The 16,918-nt window shown below is 40.1% G+C and overlaps 2 protein-coding genes across 5 annotated transcripts in view; one reads left to right on the top strand and one right to left on the bottom strand.

Moving 5' to 3' along the window:
• LOC130297385 (platelet endothelial cell adhesion molecule-like) overlaps window positions 1–16,918 on the top strand; it is a 385,117-nt gene that overhangs the window by 20,193 nt on the left and 348,006 nt on the right. The gene's annotated exons all lie outside the window — the stretch shown is intronic.
• The window catches only part of LOC130297382 (ABC-type organic anion transporter ABCA8-like), a 128,102-nt gene that overhangs the window by 9,037 nt on the left and 102,147 nt on the right, over window positions 1–16,918 (bottom strand). For both annotated transcript variants that reach the window (XR_008849501.1, XM_056549799.1), the window contains exons 31-32: window positions 8,004–8,095; window positions 7,574–7,731 (exon numbers count right to left, since the gene is read on the bottom strand). Coding sequence is in view for 1 of the 2 variants with exons in the window: in XM_056549799.1 (XP_056405774.1) it covers window positions 7,574–7,731; window positions 8,004–8,095 (250 nt within the window). In the remaining variant the exon portion in view is untranslated. The remainder of the gene's footprint in view (window positions 1–7,573; window positions 7,732–8,003; window positions 8,096–16,918) is intronic.

Raw genomic sequence — 16,918 nt, 5'->3', positions numbered from 1 at the left:
TAGGCCATGTGTGATGACATCACTGTGTGTAGGATCTACTACATATATGTGTATATAGTACTAGGCCATGTGTGATGACATCACTGTGTGTAGGATTTATGTGTATAGTATGTGATGACATCACTGTGTGTAGGATCTATGTGTATAGTGTGTGATGACATCACTGTGTGTAGGACCTATGTGTATAGTATGCGATGACATCACTGTGTGTAGGATATATGTATATGGTGTGTGATGACATCACTGTGTGTAGGATCTATGTGTATAGTATGTGATGACATCACTGTGTGTAGGATCTATGTATATAGTATGTGATGACATCACTGTGTGTAGGATCTATGTGTATAGTATGTGATGACATCACTGTGTGTAGGATCTATGTGTATACTATGTGATGACATCACTGTGTGTAGGATCTATGTGTATAGTGTGTGATGACATCACTGTGTGTAGGATCTATGTGTATAGTATGTGATGACATCACTGTGTGTAGGATCTATGTGTATAGTATGTGATGACATCACTGTGTAGGATCTATGTGTATAGTATGTGATGACATCCCTGTGTGTAGGATCTATGTATATAGTATGTGATGACATCACTGTGTGTAGGATCTATGTATATAGTATGTGATGACATCACTGTGTGTAGGATCTATGTGTATAGTATGTGATGACATCACTGTGTGTAGGATCTATGTATATAGTGTGTGATGACATCACTGTGTGTAGGATCTATGTGTATAGTATGTGATGACATCACTGTGTGTAGGATCTATGTATATAGTATGTGATGACATCACTGTGTGTAGGATCTATGTGTATAGTATGTGAGGACATCACTGTGTGTAGGATATATGTGTATAGTATGTGATGACATCACTGTGTGTAGGATCTATGTGTATAGTATGTGATGACATCACTGTGTGTAGGATCTATGTGTATAGTATGTGATGACATCACTGTGTGTAGGATCTATGTGTATAGTATGTGATGACATCACTGTGTGTAGGATCTATATATATATATATATATATATATATATATATATATATAGTATGTGATGACATCACTGTGTAGGATATATGTGTATAGTATGTGATGACATCACTGTGTGTAGGATCTATGTGTATAGTATGTGATGACATCACTGTGTGTAGGATCTATGTGTATAGTATGTGATGACATCACTGTGTGTAGGATCTATGTGTATAGTATGTGATGACATCACTGTGTGTAGGATCTATATATATATATATATATATATATATATATATAGTATGTGATGACATCACTGTGTAGGATCTATGTGTATAGTATGTGATGACATCACTGTGTGTAGGATCTATGTGTATAGTATGTGATGACATCACTGTGTGTAGGATGTATGTATATAGTGTGTGATGACATCCCTGTGTGTAGGTTCTTTGTATATAGTGTGTGATGACATCACTGTGTGTAGGATGTATGTATATACTGTGTGATGACATCACTGTGTGTAGGATCTATGTGTATAGTGTGTGATGACATCACTGTGTGTAGGATCTAAGTGTATAGTATGTGATGACATCACTGTGTGTAGGATCTATGTATATAGTGTGTGATGACATCACTGTGTGTAGGATGTATGTATATACTGTGTGATGACATCACTGTGTGTAGGATCTATGTGTATAGTGTGTGATGACATCACTGTGTGTAGGATCTATGTGTATAGTATGTGATGACATCACTGTGTCTAGGATCTATGTGTATAGTATGTGATGACATCACTGTGTGTAGGATCTATGTATACAGTATGTGATGACATCACTGTGTGTAGGATCCATGTATATAGTATGTGATGACATCACTGTGTGTAGGATCTATGTGTATAGTATGTGATAACATCACTGTGTGTAGGATCTATGTGTATAGTGTGTGATGACATCACTGTGTGTAGGATCTATGCGTATAGTGTGTGTGATGACATCACTGTGTGTAGGATCTATGTGTATAGTGTGTGATGACATCACTGTGTGTAGGATCTATGTGTATAGTATGTGATGACATCAATGTGTAGGATCTATGCGTATAGTGTGTGATGACATCACTGTGTGTAGGATCTATGTGTATAGTATGTGATGACATCACTGTGTGTAAGATGTATGTATATAGTATGTGATGACATCACTGTGTGTAGGATCTATGTGTATAGTATGTGATGACATCACTGTGTAGGATGTATGTATATAGTGTGTGATGACATCACTGTGTGTAGGATCTATATATATAGTGTGTGATGACATCACTGTGTGTAGGATCTATGTGTATAGTGTGTAATGACATCACTGTGTGTAGGATCTATGTGTATAGTATGTGATGACATCACTGTGTGTAGGATCTATGTGTATAGTATGTGATGACATCACTGTGTAGGATCTATGTGTATAGTATGTGATTCACTGTGTGTAAGATGTATGTATATAGTATGTGATGACATCACTGTGTGTAGGATCTATGTGTATAGTATGTGATGACATCACTGTGTGTAGGATATATGTATGTAGTGTGTGATGACATCACTGTGTGTAGGATCTATGTGTATAGTATGTGATGACATCACTGTGTGTAGGATCTATGTGTATAGTGTGTGATGACATCACTGTGTGTAGGATCTATGTGTATAGTATGTGATGACATCACTGTGTCTAGGATCTATGTGTATAGTATGTGATGACATCACTGTGTGTAGGATCTATGTATACAGTATGTGATGACATCACTGTGTGTAGGATCTATGTGTATAGTGTGTGATGACATCACTGTGTGTAGGATCTATGTGTATAGTATGTGATGACATCACTGTGTAGGATCTATGTGTATAGTATGTGATGACATCACTGTGTGTAAGATGTATGTATATAGTATGTGATGACATCACTGTGTGTAGGATCTATGTGTATAGTATGTGATGACATCACTGTGTGTAGGATCTATGTGTATAGTATGTGATGACATCACTGTGTAGGATCTATGTGTATAGTATGTGATGACATCACTGTGTGTAGGATCTATGTGTATAGTATGTGATGACATCACTGTGTGTAGGATCTATGTGTATAGTATGTGATGACATCACTGTGTGTAGAATCTATGTGTATAGTATGTGATGACATCACTGTGTGTAGGATCTATGTGTATAGTATGTGATGACATCACTGTGTGTAGGATCTATGTGTATAGTATGTGATGACATCACTGTGTGTAGGATCTATGTGTATAGTATGTGATGACATCACTGTGTGTAGGATCTATGTATATAGTATGTGATGACATCACTGTGTGTAGGATCTATGTGTATAGTATGTGATGACATCACTGTGTGTAGGATCTATGTGTATAGTATGTGATGACATCACTGTGTGTAGGATATATGTATGTAGTGTGTGATGACATCACTGTGTGTAGGATCTATGTGTATAGTATCTGATGACATCACTGTGTGTAGGATCTATGTGTATAGTATGTGATGACATCACTGTGTAGGATCTATGTGTATAGTGAGTGATGACATCACTGTGTGTAGGATCTATGTATATAGTGTGTGATGAGATCACTGTGTGTAGGATCTATGTGTATAGTATGTGATGACATCACTGTGTGTAGGATCTATGTGTATAGTGAGTGATGACATCACTGTGTGTAGGATCTATGTGTATAGTATGTGATGACATCACTGTGTGTAGGATCTATGTGTATAGTATGTGATGACATCACTGTGTGTAGGATCTATGTGTATTGTGTGTGATGACATCACTGTGTGTAGGATCTATGTGTATAGTGTGTGATGACATCACTGTGTGTAGGATCTATGTGTATAGTATGTGATGACATCACTGTGTGTAGGATCTATGTATACAGTATGTGATGACATCACTGTGTGTAGGATCTATGTATATAGTATGTGATGACATCACTGTGTGTAGGATCTATGTGTATAGTATGTGATAACATCACTGTGTGTAGGATCTATGTGTATAGTGTGTGATGACATCACTGTGTGTAGGATCTATGCGTATAGTGTGTGAGGACATCACTGTGTGTAGGATCTATGTGTATAGTGTGTGATGACATCACTGTGTGTAGGATCTATGTGTATAGTATGTGATGACATCACTGTGTAGGATCTATGTGTATAGTATGTGATGACATCACTGTGTGTAAGATGTATGTGTATAGTATGTGATGACATCACTGTGTGTAGGATCTATGTGTATAGTATGTGATGACATCACTGTGTGTAGGATCTATGTGTATAGTATGTGATGACGTCACTGTGTGTAGGATCTATGTGTATAGTATGTGATGACATCACTGTGTGTAGGATCTATGTGTATAGTATGTGATGACATCACTGTGTGTAGGATCTATGTGTATAGTATGTGATGACATCACTGTGTGTAGGATATATGTATATAGTGTGTGATGACATCACTGTGTGTAGGATCTATGTGTATAGTGTGTGATGATATCACTGTGTGTAGGATATATGTATATAGTGTGTGATGACATCACTGTGTGTAGGATCTATGTGTATAGTATGTGATGACATCCCTGTGTGTAGGATCTATGTATATAGTATGTGATGACATCACTGTGTGTAGGATGTATGTATATAGTGTGTGATGACATCACTGTGTGTAGGATCTATGTATATAGTATGTGATGACATCACTGTGTGTAGGATCTATGTATATAGTATGTGATGACATCACTGTGTGTAGGATCTATGTGTATAGTATGTGATGACATCACTGTGTGTAGGATCTATGTGTATAGTATGTGATGACATCACTGTGTGTAGGATCTATGTGTATAGTATGTGATGACATCACTGTGTGTAGGATCTATGTATATAGTATGTGATGACATCACTGTGTGTAGGATGTATGTATATAGTGTGTGATGACATCACTGTGTGTAGGATCTATGTATATAGTATGTGATGACATCACTGTGTGTAGGATCTATGTGTATAGTATGTGATGACATCACTGTGTGTAGGATCTATGTGTATAGTATGTGATGACATCACTGTGTGTAGGATCTATGTGTATAGTATGTGATGACATCACTGTGTGTAGAATCTATGTGTATAGTATGTGATGACATCACTGTGTGTAGGATCTATGTGTATAGTATGTGATGACATCCCTGTGTGTAGGATCTATGTGTATAGTATGTGATGACATCAGTGTGTGTAGGATCTATGTGTATAGTATGTGATGACATCACTGTGTGTAGGATCTATGTGTATAGTATGTGATGACATCACTGTGTGTAGGATGTATGTGTATAGTATGTGATGACATCACTGTGTGTAGGATCTATGTATATAGTGTGTGATGACATCCCTGTGTGTAGGATCTATGTGTATAGTATGTGATGACATCACTGTGTGTAGAATCTATGTGTATAGTATGTGATGACATCACTGTGTGTAGGATCTATGTGTATAGTATGTGATGACATCCCTGTGTGTAGGATCTATGTGTATAGTATGTGATGACATCACTGTGTGTAGGATCTATGTGTATAGTATGTGATGACATCACTGTGTGTAGGATGTATGTATATAGTGTGTGATGACATCACTGTGTGTAGGATCTATGTATATAGTATGTGATGACATCACTGTGTGTAGGATCTATGTGTATAGTGTGTGATGACATCACTGTGTGTAGGATCTATGTGTATAGTATGTGATGACATCACTGTGTAGGATCTATGTGTATAGTATGTGATGACATCACTGTGTGTAAGATGTATGTGTATAGTATGTGATGACATCACTGTGTGTAGGATCTATGTGTATAGTATGTGATGACATCACTGTGTGTAGGATCTATGTGTATAGTATGTGATGACGTCACTGTGTGTAGGATCTATGTGTATAGTATGTGATGACATCACTGTGTGTAGGATCTATGTGTATAGTATGTGATGACATCACTGTGTGTAGGATCTATGTGTATAGTATGTGATGACATCACTGTGTGTAGGATATATGTATATAGTGTGTGATGACATCACTGTGTGTAGGATCTATGTGTATAGTGTGTGATGATATCACTGTGTGTAGGATATATGTATATAGTGTGTGATGACATCACTGTGTGTAGGATCTATGTGTATAGTATGTGATGACATCCCTGTGTGTAGGATCTATGTATATAGTATGTGATGACATCACTGTGTGTAGGATGTATGTATATAGTGTGTGATGACATCACTGTGTGTAGGATCTATGTATATAGTATGTGATGACATCACTGTGTGTAGGATCTATGTATATAGTATGTGATGACATCACTGTGTGTAGGATCTATGTGTATAGTATGTGATGACATCACTGTGTGTAGGATCTATGTGTATAGTATGTGATGACATCACTGTGTGTAGGATCTATGTGTATAGTATGTGATGACATCACTGTGTGTAGGATCTATGTATATAGTATGTGATGACATCACTGTGTGTAGGATGTATGTATATAGTGTGTGATGACATCACTGTGTGTAGGATCTATGTATATAGTATGTGATGACATCACTGTGTGTAGGATCTATGTGTATAGTATGTGATGACATCACTGTGTGTAGGATCTATGTGTATAGTATGTGATGACATCACTGTGTGTAGGATCTATGTGTATAGTATGTGATGACATCACTGTGTGTAGAATCTATGTGTATAGTATGTGATGACATCACTGTGTGTAGGATCTATGTGTATAGTATGTGATGACATCCCTGTGTGTAGGATCTATGTGTATAGTATGTGATGACATCAGTGTGTGTAGGATCTATGTGTATAGTATGTGATGACATCACTGTGTGTAGGATCTATGTGTATAGTATGTGATGACATCACTGTGTGTAGGATGTATGTGTATAGTATGTGATGACATCACTGTGTGTAGGATCTATGTATATAGTGTGTGATGACATCCCTGTGTGTAGGATCTATGTGTATAGTATGTGATGACATCACTGTGTGTAGAATCTATGTGTATAGTATGTGATGACATCACTGTGTGTAGGATCTATGTGTATAGTATGTGATGACATCCCTGTGTGTAGGATCTATGTGTATAGTATGTGATGACATCACTGTGTGTAGGATCTATGTGTATAGTATGTGATGACATCACTGTGTGTAGGATCTATGTGTATAGTATGTGATGACATCACTGTGTGTAGGATGTATGTGTATAGTATGTGATGACATCACTGTGTGTAGGATCTATGTATATAGTGTGTGATGACATCCCTGTGTGTAGGATCTATGTGTATAGTATGTGATGACATCACTGTGTGTAGGATCTATGTGTATAGTGTTTGATGACATCACTGTGTGTAGGATCTATGTGTATACTGAGATCTTCGTGTAGCATGCAGTAGAGGTCGGACCATGCACTTCTATAGATATACTGAGAATTGTCCCTTGTGTTACAGGTTAGGGGTGTGATGTCATCATCTGATAGAGGGGGTGGAGCTTCTGTCGCTTCTACATTACAGCAACCTTTTTACCGCTTTATGGCTTTATTTGCGTCGTTTTTTTTCATTCCGCTCACTGCAGCGAAGATTTCCAAATGTTGGAGCACGGTGAGGCTGGGCCACAAGGGACTGGACTGCGGACAATACCCCAAGAGTGAGGAGTTCTCATCGGCTGCACTACCCAGGACTACCTGTAGGGGGCACAGATGGAACATAAAAGACCTCAGACGCATTTTACGCAGTGTTCTACAACCTGTGGTTCTGCAGCTGTGGAGAAACTAAAACTCCCAGCATGCCCACACAGGAATTGGCTTTCTGGGCATGCTGGGAATTGTAGTTTTTCACAGGTTGGAGACCACTTTTCTACAGTTTCCCTTGCCATACAGATACAGAGCATAACCCTTCTATATGAAAATAAGCAACCCCCCCCCCCCCCTCCAGAATAAGACAGTATATGACTTACCTCCCCGGCTGTGGGCTCCAAGTCACCCGCTATCATCTCTATACAGGTCGTTTTCCCAGCTCCATTGGGGCCCAGTAATCCCAGAACCTCACCTGTAAAAACAACATTAAAGTGAGAATCAACATATAGGGGGCAGTATTATAGTAGTTATATTCTTGTATATAGGAGCAGTATTATAGTAGTTATATTCTTGTATATAGGAGCAGTATTATAGTAGTTATATTCTTGTATATAGGAGCAGTATTATAGTAGTTATATTCTTGTATATAGGAGCAGTATTATAGTAGTTATATTCTTGTATATAGGAGCAGTATTATAGTAGTTATATTCTTGTATATAGGGGCAGTATTATAGTAGTTATATTCTTGTATATAGGAGCAGTATTATAGTAGTTATATTCTTGTATATAGGAGCAGTATTATAGTAGTTATATTCTTGTATATAGTAGCAGTATTATAGTAATTATATTCTTGTATATAGGAGCAGTATTATAGTAGTTATATTCTTGTATATAGAAGCAGTATTATAGTAGTTATATTCTTGTATATAGTAGGCAGTATTATAGTATTTATATTCTTGTATATAGGAGCAGTATTATAGTAGTTATATTCTTGTATATAGGAGCAGTATTATAGTATTTATATTCTTGTATATAGGAAGCAGTATTATAGTAGTTATATTCTTGTATATAGGAGCAGAATTGTAGTAGTTATATTCTTGTATATAGGAGGCAGTATTATAGTATTTATATTCTTGTATATAGGAAGCAGTATTATAGTAGTTATATTCTTGTATATAGGAGCAGTATTATAGTAGTTATATTCTTGTATATAGGAGCAGTATTATAGTAGTTATATTCTTGCATATAGGAGCAGTATTATAGTAGTTATATTCTTGTATATAGGAGCAGTATTATAGTATTTATATTCTTTGATATAGGAGGCAGTGTTACAGTTGTTATATTCTTGTATATAGGAGCAGTATTATAGTAGTTATATTCTTGTATATAGGAGCAGTATTATAGTATTTATATTCTTGTATATAGGAGCAGTATTATAGTAGTTATATTCTTGTATATAGGAGCAGTATTATAGTATTTATATTCTTGTATATAGGAGCAGTATTATAGTAGTTATATTCTTGTATATAGAAGCAGTATTATAGTAGTTATATTCTTGTATATAGGAGCAGTATTATAGTAGTTATATTCTTGTATATAGGAGCAGTATTATAGTATTTATATTCTTGTATATAGGAGCAGTATTATAGTAGTTATATAAATCCAAAAAGCGAGTAAAGAAAGAAGTACCGCACTCACCCACTGTCAAAAGCCGGGAACGGGAGAGATTTATTTCAGATCATAAGATCGGAATAACAGGTGCAGGACGTGGAGGAGAGAAAAAAGCCACACACGACTAGTTTCACGCCGGACGGCGCTTTCTCTGGCTGACTTGGCTACCAAGTCAGCCAGAGAAAGCGCCGTCCGGCGTGAAACTAGTCGTGTGTGGCTTTTTTCTCTCCTCCACGTCCTGCACCTGTTATTCCGATCTTATGATCTGAAATAAATCTCTCCCGTTCCCGGCTTTTGACAGTGGGTGAGTGCGGTACTTCTTTCTTTACTCGCTTTTTGGATTTATATGAACACTATACCGTTACCTGCACCTCCAGGTCTAGCCTGGATTATCAGTCCACCTGCACAGCCTTGCATTGTATGCTAAGAACTTTTCCTGTTACTAAGGGAGACCACACAATAGTGCCACTCATCTTGTTGGACTGTTATAGTAGTTATATTCTTGTATATAGAAGCAGTATTATAGTATTTATATTCTTGTATATAGGAGCAGTATTATAGTAGTTATATTCTTGTATATAGGAGCAGTATTGTAGTAGTTATATTCTTGTATATAGGAGGCAGTATTATAGTATTTATATTCTTGTATATAGGAAGCAGTATTATAGTAGTTATATTCTTGTATATAGGAGCAGTATTATAGTAGTTATATTCTTTTATATAGAAGGCAGTATTACAGTTGTTATATTCTTGTATATAGGAGCAGTATTATAGTAGTTATATTCTTGTATATAGGAGCAGTATTATAGTAGTTATATTCTTGTATATAGGAGCAGTATTATAGTAGTTATATTCTTGTATATAGGAGCAATATTATAGTAGTTATATTCTTGTATATAGGAGCAATATTATAGTAGTTATATTCTTGTATTTAGGAGTAGTATTATAGTAGTTATATTCTTGTATATAGGAGCAGTATTATAGTAGTTATATTCTTGTATATAGGAGCAGTATTATAGTAGTTATATTCTTGTATATAGGAGCAGTATTATAGTAGTTATATTCTTGTATATAGGGGGCAGTATATATGTATATTCTTGTATATAGGAGCAGTATTATAGTAGTTATATTCTTGTATATAGGAGCAGTATTATAGTAGTTATATTCTTGTATATAGGAGCAGTATTATAGTAGTTATATTCTTGTATATAGGAGCAGTATTATAGTAGTTATATTCTTGTAAATAGGAGACAGTATTATAGTAGTTATATTCTTGTATATAGGAACAGTATTATAGTAGTTATATTCTTGTATATAGGAGCAGTATTATAGTATTTATATTCTTGTATATAGGAGGCAGTATTACAGTAGTTATATTCATGTATATAGGAGCAGTATTATAGTGAAAATTGTATACTTACCGTAATTTTGCTTTCTTCAAGACAGAAGGCAGCACAGAAGGGATATGTTCCCGGCCTCTTTTATTCCCAGTAGGACCGCCCACCTGCAAAAAACTCAAATGAAGATTAGCCAACTGGCAACGGACATACCTCATAAGTAGCCAACACACCTGCACGCAATTGTGTAAATGACTAGACTCTTTTCTGATTGCACAAAATAAATTTATTGGGAGGGTTATATGTGCTGCCTTCTGTCTTGAAGAAAGCAAAATTACGGTAAGTATACAATTTTCACTTTCTTCTACGACATTCGGCAGCACAGAAGGGATGCTCGCTAGCAGCTAACAACAACAAAAAGGGGGGGTTCAATCTTGTAATGCAGCAGACAAAACCCCCGAACTGAAGGCTGGACTCTGTGCCTGGATGTCGAGCCGATAATGCTTGATAAATGTGGATGAAGTTGACCACGAAGCAGCGTTGCAGATGTCATTCAGCGGCACTTGCGCTCTCTCGGCCCACGAAGTCGCCGTAGCACGAGTTGAATGGGCCTTCAAAGGAAAAGGCGGCTCCAAACCTTCCAACCTGTAAGCTTCTATGATTGTTGATTTTATCCATCTTGCCAGTGTATCCTTTGCCGCTTTACACCCCTTTCTTGGTCCTCCAAACTGTACAAATAGATTTTCGTCCCTACGGAACCCTTCTACTCTGGTGAGATAGTTTAACAGAGTGTTCTTCACATCTAGAGATTGAAGATTATCTTCATCTTCAGGAGGACAAAAATTTGGCAAAAAAACTTCTCTGTTGACGTTGACTTCTGAAGCGACCTTGGGAACAAAGGAGGGAACAGTCCTGAGCAGAACTCCACTCTGTGTGAACTTGATGTAGGGAGACTTGGAAGACAGGGCCTGTAACTCTCCAAGACGCTTAGCAGACATGACTGCCACCAAGAACAAGGCTTTGCAAGAGACCCACTTGATATCCGCTTCAGCGATCGGTTCGAAGGGTGCCCCTGTGAGACTCTTCAGGACTAGTGGCAAGTCCCAAGCGGCAACTGGAGTCTTGACAGTCGGTCTAAGGTTCTTTAGAGCTTTAAAGAATCTGGAGATCAATGGTTGGTTGGCAAATCGACCATCTGTAAAAGAGTTAATAGCTGTTACATGAACTCTGAGTGTATTGGGCTTCAAACCTTTCAAATAGCCGTCTTGCAAGAATTGCAGCACCAATGGAAGCGAGATCTCTGGGTCCCCTTTCTCAACCTTCCATGATAAAAATCTTCTCCATACTCTGGAGTATAGCTGGTTAGTAGATGGCTTGCGAGCTGATAGAAGAGTGTCTATGACCTCTTCAGACAGGCCGCTGTCTCTAAACTTTCTCCTTTCAAACTCCACATAGTCAGATGTAAGCGCTCTAGATGTTGATGGAAAAAACCTCTCTGGAGAAGTAGATCTTCGTGTAGAGGGAACTTCCAGAATTTGCCTTCTGACAGTCGGAGCAGAAGCGGTAACCAATCCCTGCGAGGCCAGAAAGGGGCTATAAGCAGTACTGTCGGTCTGTCCAGGATGATCTTGTTCAAGACACGGCTCATGAGAGGGATTGGAGGAAACAGATATACATGAAGCCCCCTCCAGCTCATGGTCAGAGCATCCAGATGATCTGGTTGATCTATCTTGTACAAGGAACAGAACTTCATCAACTTCCTGTTCTGTCGGGTAGCCATGAGGTCCCATTGGGGACATCCCCATCTCAGAATGATTTGGGAGAAGTACTTCGGGTTCAGCTCCCACTCGTTGGGGTTCAAGGTGTACCTGCTCAGGAAATCCGCCTGGTAGTTCAGCTCCCCTTTTATGTGGATCGCTGAGAGCGAGGAGAGATGGTGTTCGGCCCAGTTCATGAGCATGCTGCACTCGTTCTGCAGAGCCTGAGACCTTGTTCCACCTTGTTTCCGCAAGTAATGTACTGAGACTGAGTTGTCCGACTGGACCAGCACTGGAGTGTCCTTGACAAGGGGAGTAAAATGCATCACTGCTAATCTTATTGCTCTTAGCTCCCTCAGGTTTGAGGAGAACAGTCTTTCTCTTGGAGACCAGGATTTTTGGATCCACTGACCGTTGTAATGCGCTCCCCAGCCGAACTTTGAGGCGTCTGTTGTAATTATAGACTGATCTTGTAGTCTGAAGCAGTTGCCTCGTGACAAATTCTCCTTGTCTAACCACCAGTGAAGAGTTGATCGTGTGTGAGGTGAGAGACACAGCGGGGCTGAAAGGTTTTCTGGACGACGATCCCATTCCTGCAAGATCTCTGTCTGGAGTTCTCTGATGTGGGCCTTGGCCCATGGTACTGCCTCTATGGCAGCAGTCATCAGTCCTAAAACTTTCATAGCTGTTCTTATCTGCATCACCGGCGTCTGAATCAGATCTGTGACAGATTGTATAATCTTCATCTGTTTGTCCACTGGCAGGAGGACTCTCTCGGCGGACGAATCCAAAATCAGACCTAGGAATTTCTTCCGTCTTGCAGGCACGAGGTCTGATTTTTCTTTGTTGAGAAGAAAACCGCACTCTTGGAGGAGATTCAGAGTCATCTGCAGATGATATAGTAGAAGATCTTGAGACGTTGCAACGAGCAGCCAATCGTCTAAATAAGGCACGATCTGGACTCCCTGTAGTCTCAGGGCTGCTACAATGACTACTGCTACCTTCGTGAACACTCTTGGGGATGAAGACAGGCCGAAGGGTAAAGCGCGGAATTGAAAATGTTCCACCTTTCCCTGATGGACGACTGCGAGTCTGAGGTATTTTCTTGACTTGAGGTTTATCGGGACATGTAAATAGGCGTCCATGAGATCTAAGGTAATCATCCAGTCGTCCTTCTGGAGTAAAGTGGTTGCGGATTTTATGTTGTCCATGCGGAACTTTTCTCTTTTTAAAAATCAATTTAGGTATCGCAAGTCGATTATGAGCCTCCATCTGCCGCCTGGCTTTGGGACAGGAAAGATCGGGGAGTACACCCCCTGGCCTAGTTGGTTCACCGGAACTGGCTCCAGGGCATCCTTCATCAAGAATTCCTGTAGGAGAGACTGCATAACCCCATCGCTCTTGTTCAAGAGAAACTTTTCTGGAGGACACTCCAGGAAATTTAGGCTGTAACCTATAGAGATAATTTCTGTTGTAATCTTCTGCCTGGCTGCTTGATGTCTCAACAGCCTGCCTCCTACGGTATCCCGGAGCCTGGCGTCAGAACTCTGACCTGGGTTGTTTGGACTGCATCTGCTTCCCTCTTTTGTTGCTGTTCTGGAAACGACGAGTGGATCTTCTGTCCTGAAAGGATCTTCTCTTGTTTAAAGACCTCCTGACCCTGAAGGGACGAAAGGACTTCTTTTTTTCTGAGAAAGAAAATTTTAACTCCTTCGTCTCCTTGCCTGGAGCTAAAATATCCTCTAACTGGGAGCCTATCAGGAAACCCGGCTCGAAGGGAAGGGCACAAAAATTAATCTTTGAAGAGGTCTCGCCCGGCCAAGGCTTAAGAAAAACAATTCTTCTGGCAGAATTTAAAACTGCAAGATTCTTAGCGCAGACTCTGGTTATATCTAGCGGGAAATCGCAGGAAAATTCCGCTGCTACCTTCAGGGTGGCGACCTCCTCCAGTAGCTCCCTTCTGGGAACTCCTTCTTCTATGTCCCTGCTCAACTGACTGAGCCAGACTCTTAAGGCCCGAGCAACTGGTACTGCGGATAAGGCCGCTTTAGTCATTGCAGCTGTATAAGAATAAGTACGCTTCAGGAGAGTATCCATCTTCTTATCTAGAGGGTCTTTCAGAATAGAGGTATCATCTGCAAGCAGAAGAGTACTCTTAGATAGCTTGGCCACTGGTGTATCTACCTTGGCTGGGTTCTCCCACTTCTCTGAATCATTTGGATCCAGCTTGTAAACTGAATGAAACCTGGACCCCAATTCTAACCTGTGCTCCGGCTTCTTCCAATCCTTTTCCATCACTGTCTTTAACACCGGATGAGCTGCAAAAACATTGGACACCTTCTTTGGAAAATAGTAAAGACTATTCTTATCCTGAGCTGCCACCTTCTCCTTAGATGATTCAACAATGTCCTTCACTGCAATCACTAGTTTATCAGCAAACTCTTTCCTGAAGAGATAGTAGTCTTCAGAAACGACTTCCTCTGAATCCGACTCTGAACCACTGGAGGTGTCAGTAGTGATAGGCGGTGAAGGGGATCTAACAACTAACTGCCTCTTCTCTTTTAGCTTACATTTCTTAGCGGCCTGCTCAGAGGTGGAGCCGAAACTCTCCTTGAACCAAGAGAAAAATCCCTTCGCCTCCTGAAGGAAGTCGGCAGTCTCCTGAGGCTCAGAACACTTCTTACACACAGTAGAACTGGCATTAGGGGGTAAAGGTTGAAGGCAACTCACGCATAGAGACTTGTGTCCAGCGGGCTTCTTCCTCAGATGATGCTTGCAGGTACTACACAGATCACCCCTCTGATCCTCAGGCAACGGTTGTTCGCAGGAGACACAGAGTCTGTGTTTAGACTTTGACTTCTTTTTCCTAGGGGCAGAAAGGCTCGACATCTAGAAGGAATACAGACAGAGGGAGTAAGCAAAACACCACGTCAACTCCCAAGACAGACCCCTCACAAGAAGTACGCTCTACTAGGGCTAAAACCTTCTGTACAGCAAAACATAGACTCTGCAGCCTGACCTCTAAGGGATTAATTCACATAGACAGTGCTAGAGTACCCAAAAACAGGCATCAAATCAGTGTACACAGATCATACTGATGTCCTAACCAAAGATTAGTGCAGTCAGGTTACTTCAGTGTAAGTACAGGCTAAAAAAATAGTGTCCAGCAGTTAAATGGTGCGATAAGCATTGGTGCCAGTGTGCACCTAACCATAATTGGTGACAGTGTGCCCCTGATCATCATTGGTGTCAGAGGGCACAAACTCATAGGTCTGAGCACCTACAAAACATAGGTGTCAGAGAGCTTTAATATCATCATTGGTGCCAGTGTTCCTAAACCATCATTGTTGACAGTGTGCCACAAAATAAATCATTGGTGACAGTGTGCACACTTACCTTTACAGGCAAGAAGTCCGGCTGCCTCCGTTCCAGGAGACCGAACGCCGGCTTCTTGCCTGTTTAAATGTCCTTCCTCCCCGCCGACTCCGTACAGCCCGACTTCCGGTCGCGCCGGGAAACTCGTCACTTCCGGCGCGACCCAGCTCCTGCGCACGCGCGCTGTCATTACGATCCCGGCGCGGCCGCAGAAGGACATCCAGGCAGGCTGCAGGAGAAAAAGGTATACTTACCGGACCGCGGGGGGGACGAAGGGGGAGGGAACACTCGCAACTCCCGGCACCAGCTGCACGAAGGGGGAACCGCACACCCAGCAGCGCACCAACACCTCCTGTTATGAAGCCTATACGGGGGAAAGCACCCCAGGCTCTCCCCAACATCCTGGATCTAAAGAAGGGGGCACAACATCTCTGCCTTAGCCACCAGGCCTCTTACTCTCACCCGGGTCACCCACACGGGTTTCCCACATTGGCCCTCAGACAAACTGCTGGGACACTAGTGTTAATTAAAAACCTTTCTTTACAGAACCTAAGGAAAAAGAAAAGAAAAAGAAAGGTATTACAGGTGGGCAGAAAAACAGGGTGTGGAAACACCGCTTACCAGGAAGAAAAGAGGACAGAAAAAAACACAATTGCGTGCAGGTTTGTTGGCTACTTATGAGGTATGTCCGTTGCCAGTTGGCTAATCTTCATTTGAGTTTTTTGTAGGTGGGTGGTCCTACTGGGAATAAAAGAGGCTGGGAATATCCCTTCTGTGCTGCCGAATGTCGTAGAAGAAAGTAGTTATATTCTTGTATATAGGAGCAGTATTATAGTATTTATATTCTTGTATATAGGAGCAGTATTATAGTAGTTATATTCTTGTATATAGGAGCAGTATTATAGTAGTTATATTCTTATATATAGGAGCAGTATTATAGTATTTATATTCTTGTATATAGGAGGCAGTATTACAGTAGTTATATTCTTGTATATAGGAGGCAGTATTACAGTAGTTATATTCTTGTATATAGGAGCAGTATTATAGTAGTTATTGTCAGGATTCAGCAGGCTGGAGGTGGATCCTCTGTGTCAGAGAGGGATTGGCGTGGACCGTGTCGGTGGACCGGTTCTAAGTTGCTACTGGTATTCACAG

Source organism: Hyla sarda, chromosome 13, assembly GCF_029499605.1.
Source record: "Hyla sarda isolate aHylSar1 chromosome 13, aHylSar1.hap1, whole genome shotgun sequence".
Taxonomy (NCBI): domain Eukaryota; kingdom Metazoa; phylum Chordata; class Amphibia; order Anura; family Hylidae; genus Hyla; species Hyla sarda.
Note: the sequence above shows the minus strand (reverse complement) of the source record. Positions and strands in the feature narration are given on the sequence as shown.